This window comes from Electrophorus electricus, chromosome 19 (assembly GCF_013358815.1).
Source record: "Electrophorus electricus isolate fEleEle1 chromosome 19, fEleEle1.pri, whole genome shotgun sequence".
NCBI classification, from domain to species: domain Eukaryota; kingdom Metazoa; phylum Chordata; class Actinopteri; order Gymnotiformes; family Gymnotidae; genus Electrophorus; species Electrophorus electricus.
Genome location: NC_049553.1, coordinates 10684116 through 10709555, shown reverse-complemented (window position 1 = coordinate 10709555; position 25440 = coordinate 10684116). Strand labels below are relative to the sequence as shown.

Genomic DNA, 25440 nt, shown 5'->3' with positions numbered 1-25440 from the left:
TCTGGACTAATTTCCCAGGCTCTGAAGAGATTTGTAGCCTGTTATAGTAGATTTGCTGTATTAGACTATGATGCTGTGGGTGCTTTCTATAGTAATCCACAGGAACTACTGGAAGGCAGTTCCTGCCTGCGGAAGGTTCTGGAACCAGCGTTAGGCTTTGTTTTGGGTCCCCTTATAGGAAGTAGATGGCATATGGGCCCTACTTCATAAGGAAAGCTGTTTTTGAACACAGAAGTGTAATGCCTTGATTCAAATTCATTCTTCATTCATTCACTCATTCTTTATGATTGCGGTGATGTTTCCTGCAGTGAAAGCCACCAACACGGGCTCTCAGTATTAATGTTTTAGCTGTCTGTAGCGGCTTCCCTGAACACAATCATTTCACATACTGAATGATAGTATTAGAAACAAGGTAATGGGAAACTATGAGGCCTAATTGTCTGAAGTGGGGATGCAGGACGGATTGGATCATTTTAGCAACAGTTACAGTAAAACTTGGTTGCTGGAAAGGTTGGCAGCTCAGTGTTCTGTACTTGAGATTCACAGTGCTTTGGCCACTGTGTTTTCAATATGATGTATTAGCAGTTCACAGTCCTGCCCCCCGCATGTTCACAGTAATGCTGTGTTTTCAATATGATGTATTAACAGTTCATAGTTCACAGTCCTGCCCCTTTGGTTCATACCCGTCACAGGATTTCTGTTTGACCAGAACACTGAGAATCTATCCAGTGTCACAGCAGTATCAGAGATGTGTTTGTGAAGCCACAAAAAAACTGTGATAAGGCATTTGCCATTGGATTTATTTTTGCAAGTTGATTGTGTTAGTTTGATTACCTACGGAGCAAATGGTAACCAGAGATAGGCTGGACGTGCTACTCTGGTGGGGTTAGGTTTTAGCTTACTGTGCCTGCCTGCTACAATTTTGCTGCACACACAGTGGCTATAATGAGCCTTCAGCCAGATGCTGAGCTCAAGCAAAGTCGGGGCTCCAGAGCGTATCCGGGGCATTCCGTCATCCAGCGCATACTGATCCAGTTTCCATCTGTATTTCAGCCTGATGAAATTGCAAGAATTTGTGGTTGAATGGAAGAAAATGTAATAACTATCAGAAAATTTGGAGAGGGCACATTTGCTGCCTTTGTATTGGAGGTGATCTTCTTCAGAATAAAATCTCTCTGTGAGGTTAAATTACTGTGTTATCACTTAATAATAGATCATCAAGTGCCTTCGTCAAATGCACTAAATAAAAAAAACACAAATATAAACATAATAAACATATTATAATGAACCAGACAAGAAGTCTCCTTATCTGCATAATGGAAACTAATCCTTTGCCAGTGTTCTGCCACCAGCATGCTATTGCTCATGGTCAGTAAACATTCAGCAGTTTGCTCCAAGCCTGGTACTCATTCTGTCTCTTTTACTGCAAATCTCTGTCTCCGCTCAATATCTCATAGTGCTTTTGATCTAGGAGTCTTCACACCTGCCTAACATGGAGATAATCCTTTATGGAGTCATCTGCTTCCTGTCTGGGGCCAATGAGCATGCTCATTGAAGCATGTCTGCACCAGATTGTCTTGTGCTGTTGGTCAACACTTAAGCAAGGTGTTCCATATGCACTGACCAAGGAACAATTTGCTATAGCAATCATTCAGAACTGATTAAACACTTCTTAATTGTTAATTGCTTCAAATATGTTCTCAGATCAGCCTAAGAATGAAGAGGTGTCAAGACACAATCAGAATTACCCAGGTGATGCATCCTTCGAGACTGACACACCTGCATTAAAAATCATCAAGGTCATTGGGGGAGAAAGAAAATGGACCAAAAAAAATGAACTAATGAAATAAAGAAGGAAATCTTCACATCTCTCATTCCTGGACATTTGCTCTTTGTGCTGTCTTGGATATCTCATTTTGAAGCATTCCAGCATTGCATAGATAAAGAACGCAACCCGGATGCATCCGTATGGAAAGTGTTCTATGCTTGGTCGGAAGTTGAGGGAAGCTTGTTTTGACATGGTATCAGGTCTTGGCTCTGGTGGCAAAGAATAACAACAACATGAATCCACAGGACAAAAACAACCCCAGCTAGCTGGACCTAACTGTTTCCAGCCTTTCTCCATTGAGCAGCTCTGAGTGGTCTTGAGATAAGTCACAATGAAAATATTTAAGGCCTTTCAGTTTTATTGGGTTATATTTATAGAATAATGTCAAATCAACACAAATGTGTTTTCAGCATAAAACTGTGCACTTTAAAGACCAAATACTTTATATTAACTTTCCTAACAAACTTACATCATGGCACATTGTGGGGGCTTATTAAGTCAATCTTTAAAAAGTCATAACCTTCTCCCAGATGTTTAAACAAGATATGCTGCCTTTTCTAGAATGTTCTTGGAGTCCAATGAATCAGACACCATCGTAAAAACCTGCAGAAACCTCCATCTAGTCTGATTAATTTTTTTCATTGGATGTATGGCCAACAACTGTAATGGACCTGCACCAGACTTTTCTGTGCCCATAACCAGAAGTTTGGATGATTGACACTAAAACCATTTATTGTGTATGAGTTCTTCTTGACTGAATCTGGTTAGTTTAGTCCCTCCATCTTGTCAGACATGCTCCGTAACCCATGCTTCATGCAAAGTCCAGTGGGGAGGAGAGCTACAGAAAGGTACATATAGCAGCAGCCTGTCTCAGTTTCCACTGAACCTCTCTATCCTTATTACTGCACCATTTGTGTGTGAAGAGTGGGAAGACCATTCGAGTAATTGGCAAGGATAGAATGCCGGACCAGAGGGTTCGCAGAGCATGGTTAGCTGCTTCCTGTCAAAACACCATTTATCAAAGCAATGGGTGCAGAGAAAGAGAAGCATGTAGGTCCTAATAAAGAGATAGATGTTGTGTGTGCATGTGTGTATATGTGTGAGAGGAAGACGAGAGAGAGAGAGAGAGAGAGAGAGAGAGAGAGAGAGAGAGGCAGCTTAATTTGAATTCTGTATCATTCTCTGTGGCAATAGCTCTGGTATACAACTATGCCTGTACTAAACTTAAAAAAAAGCGAGAGGACCTCATCAGTGTGAGCAGATCTGGGATCACAAAAAGGCGGAATGTTAAGGGGAAAAACCAACAAGCCACTCAGAAAAGACACTAGATATAATTTTAAAAGGAACAAAGGCTCAGGATAGGGAATTCAGTGAGAATTATGGGGGAAAGGAGCAGGAAACTGCACTTCTGCTCTGGGTTTGGACAGACACGATAAAAACATTTATAAGCATTAAAAATATGAACTGATTTGGTTCATTTCAGTGTATCTTCAAACCACAGTAATTTTCCACATAAGAGTCTCTTCTAACCATACCCTTGTTCAGTGTTTGAGTGACCTCTCTTAGGGAAGTAGTTTTCAGTTTTTGGAGAAAATACATATGACACAAAAAGAAAAAGAAAAGACAATGCTGTGTCATACCTGTTATTTTGCAATAATAGAGTGAGTGACACAAAACAAAATCCAGGAAAGCTTCATAAACAGTGTCATACTAAGAATCTCTGCCAAAATTGACTATCCTAAAAGACATATATACTGAAAGGGCAACTAAAGACTAATTGATTATGAAAGAGGAATCCATAAAAATTCAACACTGTTATTCTCAACACAAAATCATATCACTCCATGCGATTAAAAAAATCACTACAGACATGGTACTGCATTATGGGCTTATCCAACAGCCTAACAGGCTTCCACAGTTTCATCCATGCAAGCTATTTGATTGGTGGGAGGAATTTCAATTCCAGGCCTGGAGCTAACCTTAGTATCTAGGTGCACAGGCTACTGATTTCTTTAACTTCCAAGTCCCTGCATTTGTCTGCTCATGTGTTAGCTGGCAGATCCTACTAGCGGATCGCACTACATGCTTTCTGGCTATTGAGCCTGTTATCCCAGGACAGGGATATTTTGCCTCTAAGATTCAATTTGTTTAGTGCAAGGTTAAGTGTGAGACCCTTTCCGAGGCTTTGGTCTGATCTGTCTTGCCCATTGCAGAGATCCTATCTCTCTACTCTGCGCCTCCTCTCAGTTTGGCTTGGGTGCAGGAACAACCCCGGGGGGCCTGCAAGTGCCAGCCTGGCCTGCTCCATTACATCTGGACCTGATTGAAAACACCTGGCAAAGGGTAAAAGCAATTGCCTTGAGGTAGACAGAGAGGATGGAAGAGAAAGAGATAGATAGTGGGAGAGGGAGAAAGAGACAGAGAAATAGGGAGGGGGAGAGTGAGAGACAAAGAAAGGAGAGAGTGAGAGTCAGCAAAAGAAGGAGAGAGATAGAGAAAGAGGGAGAGAGAGAGTGAAAGAGTTATTGAAGTAGACTTTCCAGTGTTTTGAACTGCAAGATGACTAAAATTACTAAAATTATGTCTTATTTACCACAAGTACAAGAGGCTAAAAAGATATATTCTTTACTCTGCACCTGAACGAGCAACAAGCAGAATATTCTATTACACGCAAAAATAAGATATTACAAGTACTAACTCCAAATTCATTATTAAGATGAAATATTACTATGAATTGTATTTAAATATTTTAAATAACTTAAATAATATATCATGTTGAAATCATAGTTTGTTTTGGACTACAAATGAGGCATTGATGATATAATAGCATATTCTGATTCTGATGCTATAAGTAATACAATCACCCTTATAGCCAGATCCAATATGAGTGACAAACCAAAATTCTAAAATGTCCCTATTGCACTATTAAGAGAAAAACAAATTGGACAGGTTGTGAGTATCATTTAAATTGTTTGCCCCAGTCTAGGTGATTTCAGTCAGGATCTTGGCTTTACTTTCTTGCTAAGCTCCAACTTGGTTCTTCTAATGAATAATGTTGTACTGGAAAATGATCCATTCATGTATTAATATAGCTCAAATTTCTTTGCCAGGCTGTATTTTGGTACATACACACAAATCATTGCTGAAAATGTAATAACATAGTTGCTTGGTAATAGCTATAGTTTTTAAGCTTCATATTGTGAAACCCATCCGTCTAACTTTTTTTCTTCACAACAGTGGATGCCAGTTATTCACAGAAGGACGATTTCCAGCTATAATTTCATATTTAGAAATTATGTTCCCATTTAATTTCCTTTTAATTTTGAATTATAGGCTAAAATGTACAATACAGAGATAATGGTGCTATTGAGTGATGCCTCACTCACAAAGAACAAAACCAAGAGAAGTTAAGAGTCAAGGACACGGAGAAACAAAAACAGGATCCAAAAACAACAAACAGTCAATACAAAAAACTATAAGCCAACTACCTTATGATCTCTGATATATTGGTATTGTAATATTAATAATACTGATAATATATTCATTTACTGCTGCATTTTTCTTGATACATGAGAATAAAATTATATGATAATACACTTAGCATCTGATCTCTTTATAAACCCATAAAATCTCTTTGGGCAAACTTACAAGTGTTAAGTGTGTAAGTTATATTTAATTAGTGCTACATGTGTTTGCAGTGGAAAGGAGAGACTTCTGTATGAATGTAGAGCTGCAGCTCACTCAACAACTCAGAGCAGTCTTCACTTTAGTATCACCATTTGTTTCTTGCTGAAAGCCAATAACTGTTGTTGTAAGTGTTTCCACTGCCTGACCAAATCACTTGTTATGGAATAGGCACTTAACCACAGCACATCATAAAGTATGTCATAGCACACACAAGTGCACAAACAGTGCTTTGATAGCAGTAAGTCTGAAATGAAGGAGCAATGTTGAAATTTGTTTACATTTACATTTATGGAAATTAGCAGATGCTCTTATCCAGAGCAGTTTACACAAATGCTTCATCATCTACTAAGAAAATGTGTCCTAGCCAGTACAAAAAGGTTTGTATCCAAATACCATTGAACTAAGATACTGCTAGATACACGAGTCAATGCTGATGGCTGATGGCTACTTACTATTATTATTATAAGTGCAATACCAAACAACAATAAGCATTGATGCCTGGGTAGAAGAACAGTAGTTCAATTCACGGTATTTCAAGACTGAAATATATTGAAGTAATATATTTCAGTAAGTGCAGGATTAGTGGTCATTTAAATACTGCATAAATACTGCATAAAGTGTTCAGTCTGCCTTTGAAGACGGTGAAGGATTCTGCTGTTTGGACAGCCAGTGGAAGTTCATTCCACCATCTGGAAGCCAGGATGCTTGGTGCTTGTCTTCCATGACACTTAAAGGATGGTGTTTCAAGATGAGCCGATTGGGTTTTGACCATTGCCATCGTGTAGGGAGGAGCTGGTCCATTTTTGGCTGTGTAGGTAAGCACTGGGATTTTAAATGCTTAAACGCAAGCAGCTACTGTAAGGAGGGAACATTGCAGTGGAGTAAAATGACATGGGAGAACTTTGATAGATTGAGCACCAGCCATGCTGCACTGTTGCCAGAGCTCTGTCAGAAGCTGACTTTTTTCTCAATGTTAAGTGGTCATTGACTCTCTGTTGCCTGTTCTGTTGGTGCAATGATCAAAAAGCACAAATATCAGGAAGTAATAGATCATCATAGCCTAAAAACAGAACAACGCTCTTAGTCATTGTCAGTGTCTAAATCTTCCCCAACTGCTGCACGGCTTGTCTTGAACCTTCACAAGTTCTCCCCTGTCAATTCCCTGCTGCATTCTCTCCAGTGCCTCTCTGTAGCATCTTGGATCAGATTTAAAGCACTGATGCTCACCTTCAAAGCTATGACTAGACCAGCTCCCACATACCTAGAAGAACTAATCAAACCCTGCTCTCACCACACGGACTTCGAGACTCTAGTACTCCTCAACTTGAACCATCGTTTCTCAAGACACATAGAAGACCTGCATCAAGACTCTTCACTGTCCGGGCAGCCAGATAGTGGAATGAACTTCCTCTGGCTGAAACATAGCTGAAACATCTTCTTCACTGAGTCGCTAAGTACTTAAATATGCAATTAAAAAACACAAACATTTACTGTCTTCTTTTTCAGACTAGCCAGAACTTTAGCCTGATAGTATTAACACAGAATTATCTATTGTCACATGAGAATATGTATTTTATAGAGACTACAAAGCTCTAGAAATCATTCTAGATATGAATCACTGGCAGATGCAGTAAATGTAAAACTGTTCACTCTGTCTCTAATGCTTCCAGATCTCTGTCTCTGTCCTAGTTCCTCAGCTTCTCCTCTTGCGTCCGTTGTCTCCATGGCATCTCTCTGACTCGTGAATGTTCAAACCAGTTTTAAAGATACCTTAATAAGAATAAAGATAACCAGCATTGTGTTTGTCTGTCATCCCTGCATGCTCCTTTAGGGCAGCTAGGCACCAGCCCTAGGAGTAGAACATGCTCCTTTAGGGCAGTTATTCACCAGCCCTAGGAGCAGTACATGCTACTTTAGGGCAGTTATTCACCAGCCCAAGGAGCAGTACATGCTACTTTAGGGCAGCTAGGCACCAGACCCAGGAGTAGAACATGCTCCTTTAGGGCAGTTATTCACCAGCCCCAGGAGCAGTACATGCTACTTTAGGGCAGCTAGGCACCAGACCCAGGAGTAAAACATGCTCCTTTAGGGCAGTTATTCACCAGCCCCAGGAACAGTACATGCTACTTTAGGGCAGTTAGGCACCAGACCCAGGAGCAGTTAAGCTGAGCTCAGCTTTCTCCAACTTCAGCACCGCTCTCTCCACTCGATGATAATTGGTGTGCTGTAAGACTTTTCTTAGCTCTGTTGTATTTTCCACCAGGAGCCTTTAAGGTGGTTGACTGAGGGCAGAATGGGAGCTGAGGAGCCTAACGTTTAAAGTGGCAGTGCTAGTTGGGTTGAACAAAGTAAACAAAATAAACAAAAATCAACGTCCACAAGCCCTGTGAGAGAACTGTGAGAGAACACTCTTGCCCTCCACATTTCCTTCCTTTGAAGACATCTCTCTGGTGTCTGTTGGCTGTTAACAGCTGAGGGGAACTCGGTGGTGGTGTGAGGGTTTAAGGAGAACAGCTATTCCAGAATCAAATGGTCTGGCCTGACCTTTCAGAACTGTATGTTCAGTTGTTGGGGTTTGAAATGTTGACTAAAATGAGCAGCACTAAGGGAATAGACTTTGCTTGCCACCCCACAATAATATTAGGTTATAAAAATATATAATTTCCATAATGTATTTTGTCTTTTTTTTTTTACATCTATTCTGAGCCATGTGTATGTATATTACTGTTTGTGTGAATATTATCAGGAGAATTTAGCAAAAATTAATAAATGAAATGTATATAATAAGAAATGTATATAATTAGAAAGTCAGTTTGATTGGACTCTGTACATCATGCAGTTTTTTTAGGTTTATTTTTCTTAATTTTATTCAAATTTGATTTGTGCAAAATGCTAGGAGCCAGGAGGAAAACAGGAAGGGACTAAATATTCAGCGATGGGTCTGTGAACACTGCAGCCCACTGCTAGTCAATTGTCAGCCCTGGTTCCATTCCATCCCACACGGCCCACATCTCATCCATCCTGAGACGTGGTACACCATAGCCTGCTGGGGACCTCTAGGCCTGCTGTTATCACTCTGCTCTCAGGCTGCTATCTGTGGCTTTCAGCCCTCTGTACAGACATTCCTGCCTGCCTTATCTGGCTGTGGAGAGACAGAGAGAGAGGGCCACCTCCCGTATTGATCTGGCTCATCGATCCCTATTGGCAGCACAGATGTCGGTGTGGGAAGTGCCAGTGTGGTGGTGGAAGGAGAATGGCAGCGGCATTGCTGGGCAAAGACCAAAGCACCATTCTGCTTCTCCGCATTGCGCTTCTCGCTTCCATTGGTTCTGTTCTCTCCTTTGTTTCTAATTCTGTGATCTTTCCTTCTTTTTTTTTTCCTTATTTTTTCCCTTCTCTTAGTTTCTGTAAAGAACTAAGACATATTTGTTTACTCACCTCTTCTTTGTATTAATGGAGCAATAAAACATTTTCTCTTATATCTTCTACACACCTGTATTGAGCTCATTGCCTTTTTACATTCATTTGGAACAACTTTCGAACATCTGAGTGGATGTTCTCCAGCATGTTCGGATTTCCTGTGCGTGTGTGAGTAAATCGGCATTTGTGCACAAAAGATCTTTGATCTCTCCCAGTACCTTCATTACTTGTTTGTGCTTTTATGCTTGCTTGTGTTGCGTAACAGGGCACCACTCCAAGCAGAGAGGAGCTTGCCGCAGATGCTTTTGCGCAAGCAGTATGTGAAATTTGCACCGCCTACTCTGCCTGGAACCGATGACAGTCTTTCTCTTGCTGTCCAGACGTTCAAAAACCATGTCAAAGGTGAGGGGTCAACAGCAGTCAAAACACCTCTCTGGAATTTGAGTTGGGGGAGGGGCTTGAAGCATGAGAGTGGAACAGAGGAAAAGCATTACAGCACAAGAGTCCTCTTCTCCCCCTTCCTAGAAGCTGAACAGCGCACACAAAATGAAACATTTTGGCTGTTCATTGCACTATTGCATTTTGAGAAGACCCAGCTGCTCCTAATGTGTGTGTGTGTGTGTGTGTGTGTGTGTGTGTGTGTGTGTGTGTGTGTGTGTGTGTGTGTGTGTGTGTGTGTAGCAACACTACAGTTCTCTTGAAATATAACGTGTGAATTTTAAAAAATGTGATGAAACATATTACAATTACTGTCCACACAACAGACCTTCCAAATCCTCCACACAGGAGAAAGGTGTTATGCGTAATGTTAATATTGAAATCCACTCAGACAAAGTCTTTATATGAGTCTTCTGGACTTAATCAGTAAATTGGCCAGGTGAAGAATTTGGAGAGCATAGGAAAGAATTCATAAAGAGAGAAAGAGAGAAAGAGAGAGACAGAGAGACAGAGAGAGAGCAGGATGCAGTGCCTAACGAGCACTGTTTTGACTCCAGTTTTGTCAGGGAGAGAGAGTTGAGGGTCGGGGAGCAAATCCTGGCTGCTCTAGAGAAAGGAAGAAGGAGATCCAGAACTGCAGCATAATGGTAGGCACCATGTGATCTGAGTCTCACATTAAAAAAGAAAGAAAGAAACAATGCACAATGCCTTGAGAAGCTGACTGTGCAGCAAATGATAGTGCTACTACCACTGTCTCCTTAATCTCACTATCAACCTGAGAGAACCAACCAACTAAACTCAGGATAAGATCAGGAATTCAATGATTACATGAAATCAGTAAAAAATTACATGAAATCAGTTAATCCTTTGCTTACTACTATCAGTAAGATTACAGAGTTAGATGGGAGTCTTCAACTACTCAAGGTCAATCAAATGTTCACCCAATGAATTACAGGCTGTTCAAGGCTACCTCAAAGAGCAGTGGGGCACCACTCACCTAAAACTGCAACAAATGTTTTTGTTTGTTTATTTTTTGGTGAATGCCATCAATCCCTATCGCTGTAAACTGTACTCAGTGCAGAATTAGGACTCTTCTGGCTAACCTGCTCCTCTTCTGGTTAACACAGTCCTTTTCCAGGCTAATCGTCTCCTCTTCCAGTGTGACTACCATTCCTCCTCTTCCAGCTAACACACTCCGCTTCTGGCTAACCTGCTCCTTCCTCTTCCAAGATAATCTGCTCCTCTTCCAGGTTAATCCACTCTTCTTCCAGACTAACCCACTCCACTTCCAGGCTAACCTACTCTTCTTCCCAACTAACCCAATCCTCCTCTGTCTTGGCTCACACTGACTAGTGGAGGAAGGAGAGGTCTAGGGAAATTCATCAAGTAGTAGTGGGATGGAAGATAAAGTCTTCTGGTTATTTTTGGTAACAGTTAATTAAATGAAGTATATCCATTGTTTACCAAGTGGACACACTTTTGGATCAGTGTTAGCAAAAATATGTTTCAAGGTGCAAAATGTGAACAGCAAAAATGTTGATTCAAGAGGGGAGGAGAAAGATAGAGAGATAGAGGTAGAGTGAGAGAGATAGAAAGAGAGAGATAGAGAGACAGTAAGGGATAGATAGACAGAAAGACAGAGAGAGAGAGAGAGAGAGAGAGAGAGAGAGAGAGAGAGAGAGAGAGAGATAGATACTCTAGTCTGGTTTTAAACATCTTACTAAAGCTAGACATAGTAAGTCATGCATACCCAGTCAGACATGGGGAAAATTTATTTATTAGGTTTTATTCTTGAGGTTCTCCATTATCTTTGTGTCTTGTCTGACTCCAAGAAGTCTGAAATGAATTACTGGTTTGTCCTTAACAGGTAAAAATGCCAAAAGCCTAAGACTGTAGTCCTTCCTGTGACATCACAACTAACAAGAGGCCAGAGAGAGGACAAATTCAGTGGTTGCCATGGAACTCAGAGGGTCACATTGCTCAATGAAAAAGAAGCCCATTTGGTTTAGCAACTTTGTTTAACTGTTTTACTAACACTTATTATATGTAACCATTAAACTTTCCTATCATTTCAGAAATCTCTGTGTAATGCCTTTGCATTTCCAAAGGGTTATTTGACACTGGAACTCCAGTACAACATGACACAACACAAAACAACACAACATAACACATTACCTCATATTACATGACCCAACTTATCGTGCCACAACTTGTTACAAAAAGACAGGACAGAGTACAACACAACACAGCACCACACAATGTCATGGTGCTCACAAAACAACACAACACAGCTGGCAATGGCCCAAGCCATATGCCAGCATCAATACCCTCATTTCACCCTGGCCTGCAGTTCAACCCAGCCTCTGCAGTTAGATGAATGCTCTCTGCTATCTTTACACTCCATGCACAGACAGTGAGGGGAGTCGATTGAAGAATGAGCTGGGGAGTGTAGTCTTATCAGTTCTACAAAACACTACGCTGGAGGGATGAATCACATTCACACCTCATGTCCTATCTTTATGAAATGCCATATGCTAGAACTCCGTATTTGGTAATGTTTTGTGTATATAGTGTTGGGTAGTTATATCCCTGACCTCTTTGGCATGTGAAGAGAGAATGGGAAAGAGATAAGAAGGCAATACAATAAAGCAAATTCCTGCATTACATCTGTAAACTGCATTACCTGCAATAAGCCTTACCGACCTAACGACAACATTCCTATCACATCATTTCTGTCTTTCTCCTTATGTGCAGAAATGAAAATTTTCCATTCTTTCCTTGTCTATCTATTCCCTCCCTCTCTCAAATTTCCCTCTTTTCCTTACCTTCCCTTGAGCTCTTTCCTTTCATAGGGTCTGACAGTGTAATGGTGGTGTGTAATGGGCAATATTCTCTCTCTCTCTCTACTTCGTGACACATACACAAACACACACACACACACACACACACACACAGATACAAAACTTAACCACACCTGTAAACCAGCTCTATCTCACAGCCACCCATCCACTCTTACTCCCACTCCTTACCGCTGCACGCTGGAAGGCTCCCCTGGTATAGGTGCCACCTCCTTGGTATGTGATGCCAGGGATCTCCTTATTGAACAGTGAGCACTTGTGCTGGTGCTGTTTGAATGCTGAGACGTGGTCCACCCTGGTCACCACACGACTCTTGGAGCTGAACGTCACCAGGGCGACCCGCGTGGCCTCGGGTGCCACCGGAAAGTCAGACAGCATCTTGCGCACGAAGTGCAGCTCACTGCGAAAGTTTGCTGCGCCGACGCTGGACGACTCGTCCACGAGGAAGACCAGGTCAAGGCGGTCAGCGCGTTCACGGAGCAGACGCACGTTACGACGGAACACTTGGCCCAGCCGCTCCACCTTGCTCTCGACGCCTTCCGAGGTGGTGCGGCGGGTCTGGCCAGCCATTCGCAGGCCATGCAGGTTCTGCATCTGTCGGCCACGGCCCTGTGAGGGTCTCCCGCCTCCCACAAGGCACAACAGGCTAAAGAGCACCAGAGAGAGGCACAAGGCCAGTGGGGCTCTCTGATCAGCCATGACATCCACGTGGAGGAAAAGCCAAACTCCTGTGTGTGGTTAACCAGGAGGAGCAATCAGCGGTACGGTCCCACTGGTCTCTTGTCTGCTCTCTCACTCCCGCCAGCTGGGGCTGGTTCTTCAGTGGAGCGGTCAGCGTACAGCAGAGCTGCTCCTCTCTCTGCTCTGGCTGCGGGTGTCTGGGGAGCTCCTGCAGTTCAGCCAGCCTTCAAATACTTCCCCCCTCTCTCCAAATCGTTTAGAAAGAGACAGAAAGAGAGAGGGAAAGCGAGGGAGGGAGAGAGCATAAAAGTTCTGTAAGAGGCAGCGAGTGAGAGAGCGCGCGTGTCTGGCTTGGTGTGGAAGAGAGAGAATGAAAGGCTTGCAGAAAGAGACAGAGGAGCAGTAAAAAAGGGGCAGTCACAGTAAATTTCTTTTTTCTCTGTTAGTCTTCTCCTCTTCTCTTCTTCTCTTCTTTCTTCTCCACTCACTCTCTCCTTCGGATTGTCCAGGAGGGCTCGGGTGAGATTGTGTGTCACTGGAGCGCACTCGTTTGCCTGTCAGCCTGTCAGCATTCCCAACGAAAACATCAGCACCCAGCCTGCTGATCAACTCCATATGTCTGGCACTTGCCTCCTCACACACACACACACACACACACACACACACACAGGTCTGTGCGCACATGCTGACACCACAACACAGAGCACCTCCCAGCCGATACCAGAAGAGCTATCGCTAATGAGAAACATCGAGAGAGAGAGAGAAGCAGAGAGAGAGAGAGAGAGAGAGAGAGAGAGAGAGAGAGAGAAACAGAAATAAAGAAAGAGGAAAAAAGGCAAACAAAGGGGGGTGCAAATAAGGTATGAGACTGGTGCAAAAATAAACACACATGAAATAAAAGGGTATGGAAAGGCAGAATAACAATACAAATGAATTAACTAACCATAAAGATCACTTCCAAGCCTTATCCATCCAATATCCCCTTAAACCTAAAGCTGTTGCTTATGCGTTCAAATTGCAAACCACTCCACTTTCAAGACACTATTAGAGATTATTTCTTTAAATAATAATTACAACGATCCAAGGATTTGTAGCTGTATTCAAGTGCTTTCTTAATTTCTATAGTTGCATTTATTTGTAAGGGAAAAGACAACATAATTGTGAAAATAATGTTTGATTTTGAAATGTGTTTGTATGGTTTTGAAAAAAATGGGTTCTGCTAAATTAAACACATTTTAGCAACAAAACAAATAGTGACCCTATAGGTCAATACTATAGGAAGCTTTGCACTGTATATTAAAGAGATAGCAGCATTGTTTCACGCAAGTGTTTTGTAAGCTCAGCTTCCCCTCTAGCCAGTATCACTTCCTCCTCTGGTCCCTTGGGTGTCTCATGGGGAGAAAAATGTGCAGAAGGACCTTCCCCGCCAGCCTCCACTCCAAACCCCACGCACTTTGCTTTTGTGATTTAATCTGTAACCAAAACAAAGCTTGCATGCATCAGGGAGTGTTAGGGGCAGGCAGACCACCGCTTGGCTGTAGATCACATTTCCAGCCCAAAATGGTAACGAGCAAATTCAAACTCCGAGAGGAACAAATGCTGCATTTATCATGTGCGGGGATTGACAGAAGGCTGCCAAGGTGGAGACTGTATTATTACCATTAGCTACTGTCAAGTAGGCTGTCTATGAGATTGTCTGTGCATCAGCTACTGTCTGTGAGACCAGAAGAGAAATGAGGAGAGGGATTACAGGAGAGGGGAGTAAAGAGGCTATAAGTGGGCAGAGCTGTGTGAAGGAGAGAGGACATGCAGGGCAGGCAGGGACGACTGCCTGCAGACCCTACTAGAAGCCCCGTTAGAAACAATGTGAGTGATGTGTGTGTGTGTGTGTGTGTGTGTGTGTGTGTGTGTGTGTGTGTGTGTGTTTGCAAGGCCAGGGGTGGTGCAGGAATCATTGGTTTTTGAGCGTGTACTATTTAATGATACAGTCACTTAATAGGGACTTGGTAAGTATGGTTGTACATACAAACACACACACCTCACACACACACACACACACACACACACACACACCTCACACATGGGGGTTTAGTCGGACTTTTTGAAATGCTCGAGCAACACAGTGGCAACCAGTTAAACAGTATGCTCTGTTAAAATTGTGAATGTTAAAGTGTTTATATGTATAACATACAAAAAGAACATGATTTTCTGCAGTCATAGTAAAAACTGAGGCAACTAAACATTTTTATCATAGCAGCCTTCAGTGCAGTTTGCAGAGTACATTTTCTTGAGCCTCAATTTAATAATAGAATCAAATAAAACAGAAGTGGAATTTTTAAAGAAACCATCTAAAACTACATGATCAAATCACATGAATTTTATAAAATTCTAACGGATTGCAAACTAAACCACGTCTATCCCATCTAAAACCTGAACAACAGCGCACTCTACTGGTCAAGTGTTTTCACTGCCATTTATTCACCATACTCGTAAGAATTCTGTATTTCGCTCCAGAATTACTTGTACACTTTTGGGGGCGGATTGTTTAAAAGTGTGTGTACGCATGTATGTTTGTGTTAAAATGTGGAATGTGGAATTAACCCTATTCGGTTCAATGTAGATTTATTTGTTGCATTTTTTTTCTTACATTCGTACGCTTTTGTCATTGTCAATAAATCATATAAACACTCGGTTAGGGGATCAATTTAGGTCCACATAATTACTAACATTACCAATAAATACAGACTAAAAATATCTCAAATAAAAGTTGTGATAACTATAATAAAATTAGCACATTAGAAACAAATTACATGATAATTCAGATTATGAACTTTCTATAATGTGGACTGGTTAGGAGGTGGATGCATGCGGTGAGAAAAGCGAGATTTATTAAGGGAACATCCACTATCATAGTCGTAGTCACAGTCCAAGGTCAATTTACCAAAATGGAGAGTCCGAGAATACATCTTAAACAACCCGACAAAAGCACATGATTACAAACAATTTTGCTTTGCTATAACAAAGAGGCTCAAAATCACGAACAACTAGGAACTATACACAGATCTCGGAATTACGTACACGGAGATTAGGATTAAGAATGACTAGTCAGCACACAGGCCATAAGGTAGGGTTTACATACACATGATGGACAAAACGAAACTAAGGAACGAACCACAACAAAGAAGCAAAATAAAAGAGGAACACGAGACAGGGAAAACATGGGGGCAGGATGCTAGGGATGGCCCTGACACTTTCATTGTCAAATACACAGTAATAGTATAGTTTGCCATACAAAGAACACACATTGGTCGAGCTTCTATGCTCTTTTTTACCATTGCAATGGCCTGCAGAAAAGGAGAAAAAAATGTCCATATTCCTGTTCACTTACTACATGTAAATAAAATGTTCATTTAAAAAAAAAGACATTTTCCTGCTCTGCTCTTTTTCAGTATATTGTTAATAGAGTTCAGTCCATTATATTTAGGTCCTTCAGAGCAGGCATCTTTGTAATTTTTTTCCATTCTTTAGGAATTTCTCCAGAGGCTTTAAATTTCCCACCATAGTACTCTTTCAGTTTTGTTCTGAAAATGCAGATGAACCATTTCCAGCAGAGTCCCACACTTCCATCAGCTCGGATGTTCCATCGGTCATATGGAGGGCCAGCCTTCCTGTACTCACGGAATGGCATCCAAGTTTTGGATTTTGCTGACAAGAATGTGTAAGGGCTTATGACAGCAGAAGTGCAAAAGTTTAAAAAGAATTGCTTCTCAGTTTTTATTTGGAACTTTCGCCAGTATTCATTTAAGCTTTCTTGAGGTTTATATACATTACCCAGCATTTGAGGACGATGCAAATGAACAAAATGATCTGAGTGGTGATCAGGGATGGTGTTGGTGCACACTGCCTTACAGAATAAACACTGCTCCCAGCACCCACTCAGCTGTGTGAACAAAATGTCATCTGGCCTGCTTTTGAACTTGGTTCAGATTCAAATGATGTTTTATATTTGGCACGTCCATCTTTAAAACATCTTTTAAAAAATCTATAAAATAATGTATAAGATATCCTGGGTCCTGAGTGTCTTCATTTTCAATGTTTTTAAGATCCATCCTTGAAATGGTCATATCTTCCATAAGCTTCCCACAGAATTCATCAAGCCATATATTTGCATTTCCTTGTGTTCCTTGTGTCTTTCTTGTTGCTGAATCACTGGCAGATATTATCTGATGATTAAACCAAGACCATGCTGCACTCACCATTCTTTCCATTTTATTTGTTTTTTCACTTAGATACTTTTCTGTATGTTCAGTAATAAACATTTTAAGAACCTTTTGCGGATCAATAATGTACATAACATACAACTCAAAATCCTCCTTTTCAGCTAAATCTTTCAGTATATCTTTTCCCAGTGAAAGCTAGCAGGTTTGACTTCAGATCATCCACAATGACAATGCAAAGTTTACCTGTAACTGCATTTTGTACAGCTGTTTCCAGGTAATTAGCAAGATATCTAACAAAGAATGTCACTGATGTTGCTCCCTCACAAAAATGTTGAAATAACTTGAAATATTCCTCCTTCTTGTTGTTAAGATACATTATTGGATCATTTGTTGTAGTGAATTTTTCATTCAATGTTTTGAGGTTCTTAACAGCCTTATTGCAAATCTTGACATCTATATGAGCTTTGAAGATACCAGTGAATAGAATGTTGCATGACTTCTCATATTGCTTTATTATGGATTGGATTTATGAGACCATTTGATAAATGAAATTATAATTTACACCAAAATTCTCTTTTTCTCTTTTGGCAAGAATTTTGTCTATGCCATCTTGGACTCTTTGAGATATTAACTTTCCAGCCTCTAGTTCTTGTTGCTTTGCATATTTTTGCAATGCCAATGTCTTTATCCATGAATGTGTTACAATACTATCCTCATTAGAGTCGAATGTTTCTTTCAAAGGAAATATTCTGTTCCAGTATTTCTGGAAAAAAATGTTGAAGACATCTTCAAATTCAGCTTGAACGTTTCTTGATTTCTCTTGCGGTTGCTCCGCTGCTACCTTGGTTTCCCATTCTGTCCACATTGTGTTGAACTGTATGTGGCGCTCCTCTTCATTACATTTTTCTGCCTTTAGTTGAGAAGCCAGTTCTTTGCTCTCCTGTAGCAGATCAGGCTCATAAACAGTTCTTCTCTGGTCTAGTTCTAAGCGATACATTTTGCTGTTGCAAATACAATTCAGCTCTTGCTCATTGCCAGATGTCTCGTCAATCAGTTCTTTATTCAGACTCTCTAACCTTTTGTCAATGTTATCTCTCCACTGCACAAGCATGTCAGGGTATTTTTCTTCCCTGAAGTACCTGTCAACATCTGGGTCTTGAAGGGTTTTTTATAAGCTTTTTTCAGGAATTCACATAACTGGAGATGATGCATGAAATCATTGGCATGGGCCGTGCTGATAATTTCCCAAACTGGTGTCAGATAGGGACCTCTGTCTACAATGGCCCAGGTGTCCTTACTAACATCCAGGGTATTTTTCCACTGTGTGTGTCAACTACCTCAGGAGGTCTTCCTGATTTGTCAGTAGAAATTTGTACATCATTGTTCAATTTATATCTGATTTCAGCACTTGATTCCATGTCTTGTTTTGCAACACCTATATCTTGTGGTTCTGTGATCTGTGACTCTGGCTCACAACATGCCACATTGAAGTTTGTGTCAAGAGTTTTAGACACCAATGTTCTTATCTCATCAGTCAAAAGCTGTACATCATTGTTCAACTTGAAATTTCCATTTTACACGTAACAAGTTCATGTAGTGTTAATAGTCTAGACTAGTGTCATGGTTTGAAGGTTGGGTGCAGGATACATTTGCAAATAAGAGTTTATTGAATAGAAAAATCAACAAACATAAACCGAGCTCAACAGGAAGAAAAAACAAAACAGGAATACAGCAAAACTGAGGTCAACCAAACATAAACAACCAAATTAGAAAAAAACATTAAAGAAATCTTAAAAACAGACATGACATCTAAGAAGGCAACCAAATAGTCTTCATGAAGCTCCTTTTTGAGCACCTAGGGCTGCATCTTTAGGACAGGGCTTGGGCGGAACCCCTTTAATTCCTAAACTGGGAGAGCCGTACTGGGTCCTGCCCTGGGGGGAATTCCTGTCAAGTAGGGAAAGCACTGAAATTACATTAATGAACTTCACCCCACAGGTCATTCAAGGCAATTCACTGTGCTTTACAAATAAACATACGATTGATTTCAAATTTCAAATGTATTTATATAGCACTTTCAGAACAGTTGTTGTCACAAAGCAGCTTTACAAATGTCTGAGTCCAAGCCTCCAGTGAGCAAGCCAAGGGCAATTTCATACAAAATATAATTACAAGAGAAATGAGTGAAGATATAACACACCATACAGAACAATTGAACACACAGCACAACACAGGATTTCCTGAGAAACAAGATGTTTTAGTCAGATATATTTTTCATAAGACATGGGAGTTTGCCACTCCAGTATATACATGTGTTTTGTGGATCTGCAAAAGGCATAGGACCGTGTTCTCAGAAATGTCCATGTTTGGTTTGAATTCTAGGCTACAATCTGTCTACAATCCGACTTATCTCCATAGATCTTAGAAACCTAGTATGTTTATACTCTATGTGGAGTATATTTGAAAAGCATTCTGGGCATAATTCATTCAGAGATTTAGTAGAAGTCCTTGAAAGTTAAATATACATGTCATGGACTGCTCCTCCCCATAAGTCACGTGGTAAGGCCTGCCGCGTGCGGGGGATCCACATATGTACTGTTTATCTATCTTGTAACCACTCTCCCCAGGATTGCACACACGTGCACAGGCTTTGTCAGGTGTTGATGTGTCCATTTAAAAACCCATCCGTGTGTGCTTCCTCTGTTGGTCATTGTCATTTAATGTCAACACCAGTCATCGTAACTATTACGATAGCCGTAACGTCTGTGTTAGTGTGTACTTTGCTTAATGTTCAAACGTATAATCACGTTCACTGTCAAAGTCATATGTGAGTGCCTATTGTGTAGTGTGTGTTTCATGTTAATAAACGTCTCACATGAATGAGGAAGTCTGTGCGTCCTGCCCCACGTCCTGCGGCACTCGGGCCAGCAGCATTGCAATACAACTACTTTGAAGCATGTGTAGAGATTTTAAAACAGGCATAATGCCCTGACATAAAGAGAGGCAAAAGCCAGACAGTCTCCAAAAAAGGGACCAGTTTTCAGGTGGTTACTCTTGCCTCATCTTTCCTGACTGATTCTTCTCTACAGTACTGTGGTTTGGTGATTTGCTAGTGTACATGTCACTACTGACAGCATGTGTCAGTACCTGCAGACCATTCAGGTTGCACAGCTAGTCCAGAACCTCCAGGATGGCACAGCCATACGTGCTTTTGCAATAAGGTTTGCTGTGTTACCTAGTACAGTCTCAAGACCATGGATGTTACGCCCTGTGTTACTGCTCTATCTGTTTCAGTTTCCACCCAGCTCAGTTCTATTCTAGTCCAGACTCCATCCCATATCGTTCCATACCAGAATCTACATAGGGTTTTGGTTATGCCAATCAGCGCTATAAAGGGCCTTGTCTCAGAACAGGAAGGGAGGAGGCATTTGGAAAAGTATTTGAGAGGCATTCAGGAGGAATACTTAGAGATAGACATTTAGAGTCTCTTTCTTAGAGACTTTTGCCAGAGACGCGTTGGAGAGAGATACTTTAATTGGCGCCTTACTACTGTGACTTTTGCCGTGAATAGTGTGTCTCTGTTGTGCTGTGGTTAGTGAGTCTCGGTTTGGTTTGTGTGTATTTTGCTGTTTAGATTATGTTCTGTGGTGACTATTGTTAAACCCTGTGCATTAAAGGTAATTGGGTCTTTTAGTGAATACTGTGTAATCGCTGGAACTATTTGTTACATGATCATTTTAGTTTGCTGCTTGTAGTTGTGCATATCTTTATTTTAGTGATCTCGGGTGTGTATTTAGCTCTCTTGCCACCTAGACAAGGTCACAACATGGAGGAGATACCAGGACATGGGCCTGAGGAGACCCGAACAGGGCCATAGAAGCGTATCAACCCAGCAGCGTGACCAGCATCTCCAGGAGGGTCTAACGTCCTCTAGTGGGACCTGTGCTCACAGCCCAACACCATGCAGCTTGATGGGTATTCGCCAGAGAAGACCAAAACTGGCAAGTCCGTCACTGGCACTCTGCCCTCTTCACAGATGAGAACAGGTTCACACTGAGCACATGTAACAGGCGTTAAAGAGTCTGGAGATGCTGTAGTGAATGTTATGCTGCTTGCAACATCATCTAGCATGAGTGGTTTGTCAGTGGGATAGTGGTGGTCTTGGGAGACATATCCTTGGAGGGTCGCACAAACCTCCACATGATAGCCAACAGTACCCTGACTGCTGTTAGGTACAGGGTTTCCTCCTGGTGCATGACAATGCCTGACTTTATGTGACCAGAGTGTGTTGGCAGTTCCTAGATGATGAAGGCCTTGATATCATTGCTATTGATATCAACGGCCCTAACGTTCCCCAGACCTGAATCCAACTGGGTACTTCTGGGACATTATATATGAGTGCATTCGATGCCACCAAGTAGTGCCACACACTGTCCAGGAGCTCACTGATGCCCTGATCCATGTCTTTGCGTGGAGATTCCCCAGGACACCATCCATTGTCCCATCAGGAGCATGCCCAGATGTTGACAGGAGTAAATACAATCACATGGGGGCCATGCATACTAGTGAGATGAAATGTGAGTTGCTGTGAAGAAATTCACACAAACTGGATCAGGCTGTGATTTCAGTTTCTGATTTCCAATGTGATTTTGAATCCAGCACTCAGTGGGTTGATGATTTTGGTTTCCATTTATCATTGTTACATGAAATATTTCTGAATGAAGTGCACAGTGTATATCAGTAATGATAACTGGAATCCCAATTAAACATTATTAACAACTTAAAGAATAGGCTGATGAAAGTGAGTTGTATAAGGCAGCTATTAGCAGCTCTGTAAAACAGTCAAAACCACACCCATAGAAATACACATGGCAAACTGAAACCATGTTTTAAAAGAGAAATGTGAACAAGCAGAGGATCGCTCCAGGGCCAGTGGAAAACAAACGGGTGCGGATGGAGGCAAGCCATACAGTGTAGGGCTAGGGATCATTGCATGCTTCTCAAAAACATGGGAGAATTTGAAAGTAGCAGGCACTAGCACCTGGGAGTGTATGGCTTTATGTACTGTCCTCACCTACGCAGCCTATGTACTTGGAGTCACACTGGACCTAGTCATCTCTATTACAGCCCGTACATTTGAAGAGGTCTGACATAGTCTCTGCTGCTACTATGCCCCTCTCCACTTCAACAAGGTATTGGCAGCCTGCATAGAGGTATAAGCCGCAAATGCCCCACTGCCCCGCTGCTTTTCGTTCCTTTATTTCCTCTTTGTTCATTGTGTGTACAGCTAAATGTTAAGTGCATTTATGTTATTATTTCTTAATCATTCTATTAAGTAGACAATTATTTAGGAGAAGCCTGTCTGTAGTCATTCATTAGCTCACTATCTAAATATTAATCCTGGTGTACATGCCAGCAGAATGCCTCTACTATATAACACTGTCCTCCAAACTGTCCTTCACTGATCTGTACAGTGTTTACCCAAGTATGATGGATTCATTCCCTGATGTATGTAGCACAGCCAGAGTATATGACTGTGCTACTGCAATATCCCACATAACATTCAAAAGTGCAAAGCATTCAAAAAGTTGGCATTGGCATTGACCGTTGTGTGTCAAAACAAGGACTGCTTCTTGCACAACAAATATTTTTATAAGGTGTCTCTTAATTTTGGTCACTGAATTTAAACCGTTTTATGGCAAAGTTGTGTCAGTGCGAAGGTGATAATTTTCTCGCCTTTGGCTCCATCTACTGGATAAAACTGTGCCTAATGACACTCATGTGTGAGCACACTCGTGTGATGAGTTATGCCAGCGTAATGGCAATGAAATAACTGTTCTTTACTTTAGTTAAGTGATTGTTTGTATGTGTGTGTGTGTGTGTGTATATATATATATATATATATATATATATATATATATATATATATATATATATCAAGACTGACCTCAGAACATCAAAAAAAAAACAAACTAGAATACATGCTGATGTCATGGAAACCATTAAAAAAACTCCTGTAATTTCTCTCTAGAATTTATGACCTAAAGTCCAGATGTTCAGTTTATTTGAGAAAGTGTGTAAGTATGAGATTGATATTTTTAGAACAGTGTGGCATATGTATAAATATTTCATGAGCTCTCTGCAACTGGAGGAAAATGCTTGCCACTCCCACTATCTGATGTCATATATGTATAAAGTCACGTATACACTTAAGCATTACATGCAAATGCTGATGTCATAATTTACCACTGGTGCACTGTTGTAAGGCCAGAAAACATCTATCAAGACGTATTTTATTTAAAATCTTTCACTTGCTGCACTAAACCGATACTGACTTAGTATGAAACTTAAAAAGAATGTATCTAAAACTCCTGTGTGATGAAATACAAATAGAAAAATTTGAAACATTAAGTGAGAACCTCGGGTAAACACATTCAATGAAATCTTCCACATAAAAATGTAAAATCTTAATTCTTAAAAACACAAACACACCCACACAAACATAACTCACTGTGCACATGCACATAGTGTAGTGTAGTAACAGATCCCTACACTGCACTCTGCAGTCTGACCAATTTGTCAGTTTGCTGACTACAAAATTATCACTCATGGAGACAGGCAGTTGGAGGGGGGTGGGTCAGCAATGTCCCTTGAGGAAAAGGAAGAAGCAGAGCAAACTGGATTGAGCCGGACTGTCATAAACACAGTCATGTAGAGGGAGAGGGGTGAAAGGGGGAAGAGACTTGCTGTGTGTGTGTGTGTGTGTGTGTGTGTGTGTGTGTGTGTGTGTGTGTGTGTGTGTGTGTGAGTGAGTGAGTGAGTGACAGAGAGAGAGAGAGAGAGAGAGAGAGAGAGAGAGAGAGAGAGAGAGAGAGAGAGAGAGAGTGAGTGAGAGAGAGAGATACTCCATGCTTCAAAGGCATACCAGGGTCTCTAGACAGCTTGTTTAATATACATACACACAAAATCCCATTGTCATATGCAAGGTATGTATTCAGAAATATAAACTGAGAATCCTATTTGCATACAATACACGAATCAGTTTCAGTGAATGTAAATATTGGCAATTATCAGATACTTGCTAGAGAAAGTAGTTTAGCTATGGCAAAGTCTACAAAGAGAAGGCAAGAGTAAAAGCATAATACATTGCTAATTAACAGATCACCCAATACAAGCATTTACCTTAAAATAGCCAGAAACCTAAAATGGCTACAACTGCAAAGAAATTATGTCTTTGAGAAACATTAATGCAGCATTCAGTCAGAAGGTCTGTTCTCTAATGCATGTAGCATAGAAACGTCTCTGAATAAAACGTGCCTCTCTGGAGTTTCATAGTTCAAATTTAAGACATTAAAATCACATATTTTAAAATATCACACATAATTTAACCTAGATAGATAACAAGATTTATTTGTGATAAAGATGATTCTCTACTGACATGGTTAAAAATCGTTATATGGAATCTCTGGTAAATGTACTTTTAATTACAGACCTGTAACTCTGCTACCTTGCTTGCCCAAAAACAATCACATTAATGTAAAGAATCTATTTGTGCCCATTTATATACAAAACCATTATACTAGCAAAATACTGCAGCAGCAGCATAATGAAACCAGATGAAAGGAAAACCACTCATTTAATTGGCACATATGTTGAATATACATTACTGTGCTTGTAGTGAAAATTTTTGCACCTATTTCTACAGCCTTGAATGGTCCACCTTGAATTTTGATTAAAGACAAAACAATATTCATTTCACATCAAAAAATAACTGCATGCAATGTGATTAGCTAATTGTTGTACAACCAATTAATTACACTAATTTAACAGTGCACTGTTTATTGAGTACAAACATGTCAAAAAGAAATATCAACCATCCAGACAAACATGGAAGTAGAGGAAGATAGGGGCAGCTAAAGCCAAGGATATTAGACACAATTGTTACTGTGTGTGAACACCTTTCAAAGGCACACATAAACATACACAGGAAAAGGAATACACACGTAAACAGATATGCTAACAGAAACAGTAATACACACATAAACAGGCACACGCTAACATAATTTCAGCGAGTGACAGAATAGCAACTTTCTGAAGCAGTGGAAGAAGTATTCACACACAAAGAGGAAAATATGTGCAGCAGCTCTAAGGCACGTTACTTCACTTTCCAACTCATCTCACACAAACACACACAAGCAAAGAGAAGCAGGATTGCGGCGGATAAATCCAGTCCTAGACTGCTGATACAGAAGAAATTAGCTACACTTAACAGAGTAAATCATATGACAGACTTCCAACACACAAACAC

The 25440-nt window shown here is 40.8% G+C and overlaps 1 protein-coding gene across 4 annotated transcripts in view; it reads right to left on the bottom strand.

The window, feature by feature from the left end:
• Nucleotides 1-13590, bottom strand: part of svep1 (sushi, von Willebrand factor type A, EGF and pentraxin domain containing 1) — a 71866-nt gene extending 58276 nt beyond the window's left edge. For 2 of the 4 annotated variants that reach the window (XM_035519955.1, XM_035519956.1), the window contains exon 1: nucleotides 12403-13589. In XM_035519955.1, the coding sequence (XP_035375848.1) occupies nucleotides 12403-12930 (528 nt within the window). In that variant the 5' untranslated portion in view covers nucleotides 12931-13589. Of the gene's footprint in view, nucleotides 1-12402 lie in introns of all 4 variants that reach the window. The other 2 variants (XM_035519958.1, XM_035519957.1) reach the window with 2 other exon arrangements.
• Between the last annotated feature and the right edge of the window lie 11850 nt (nucleotides 13591-25440).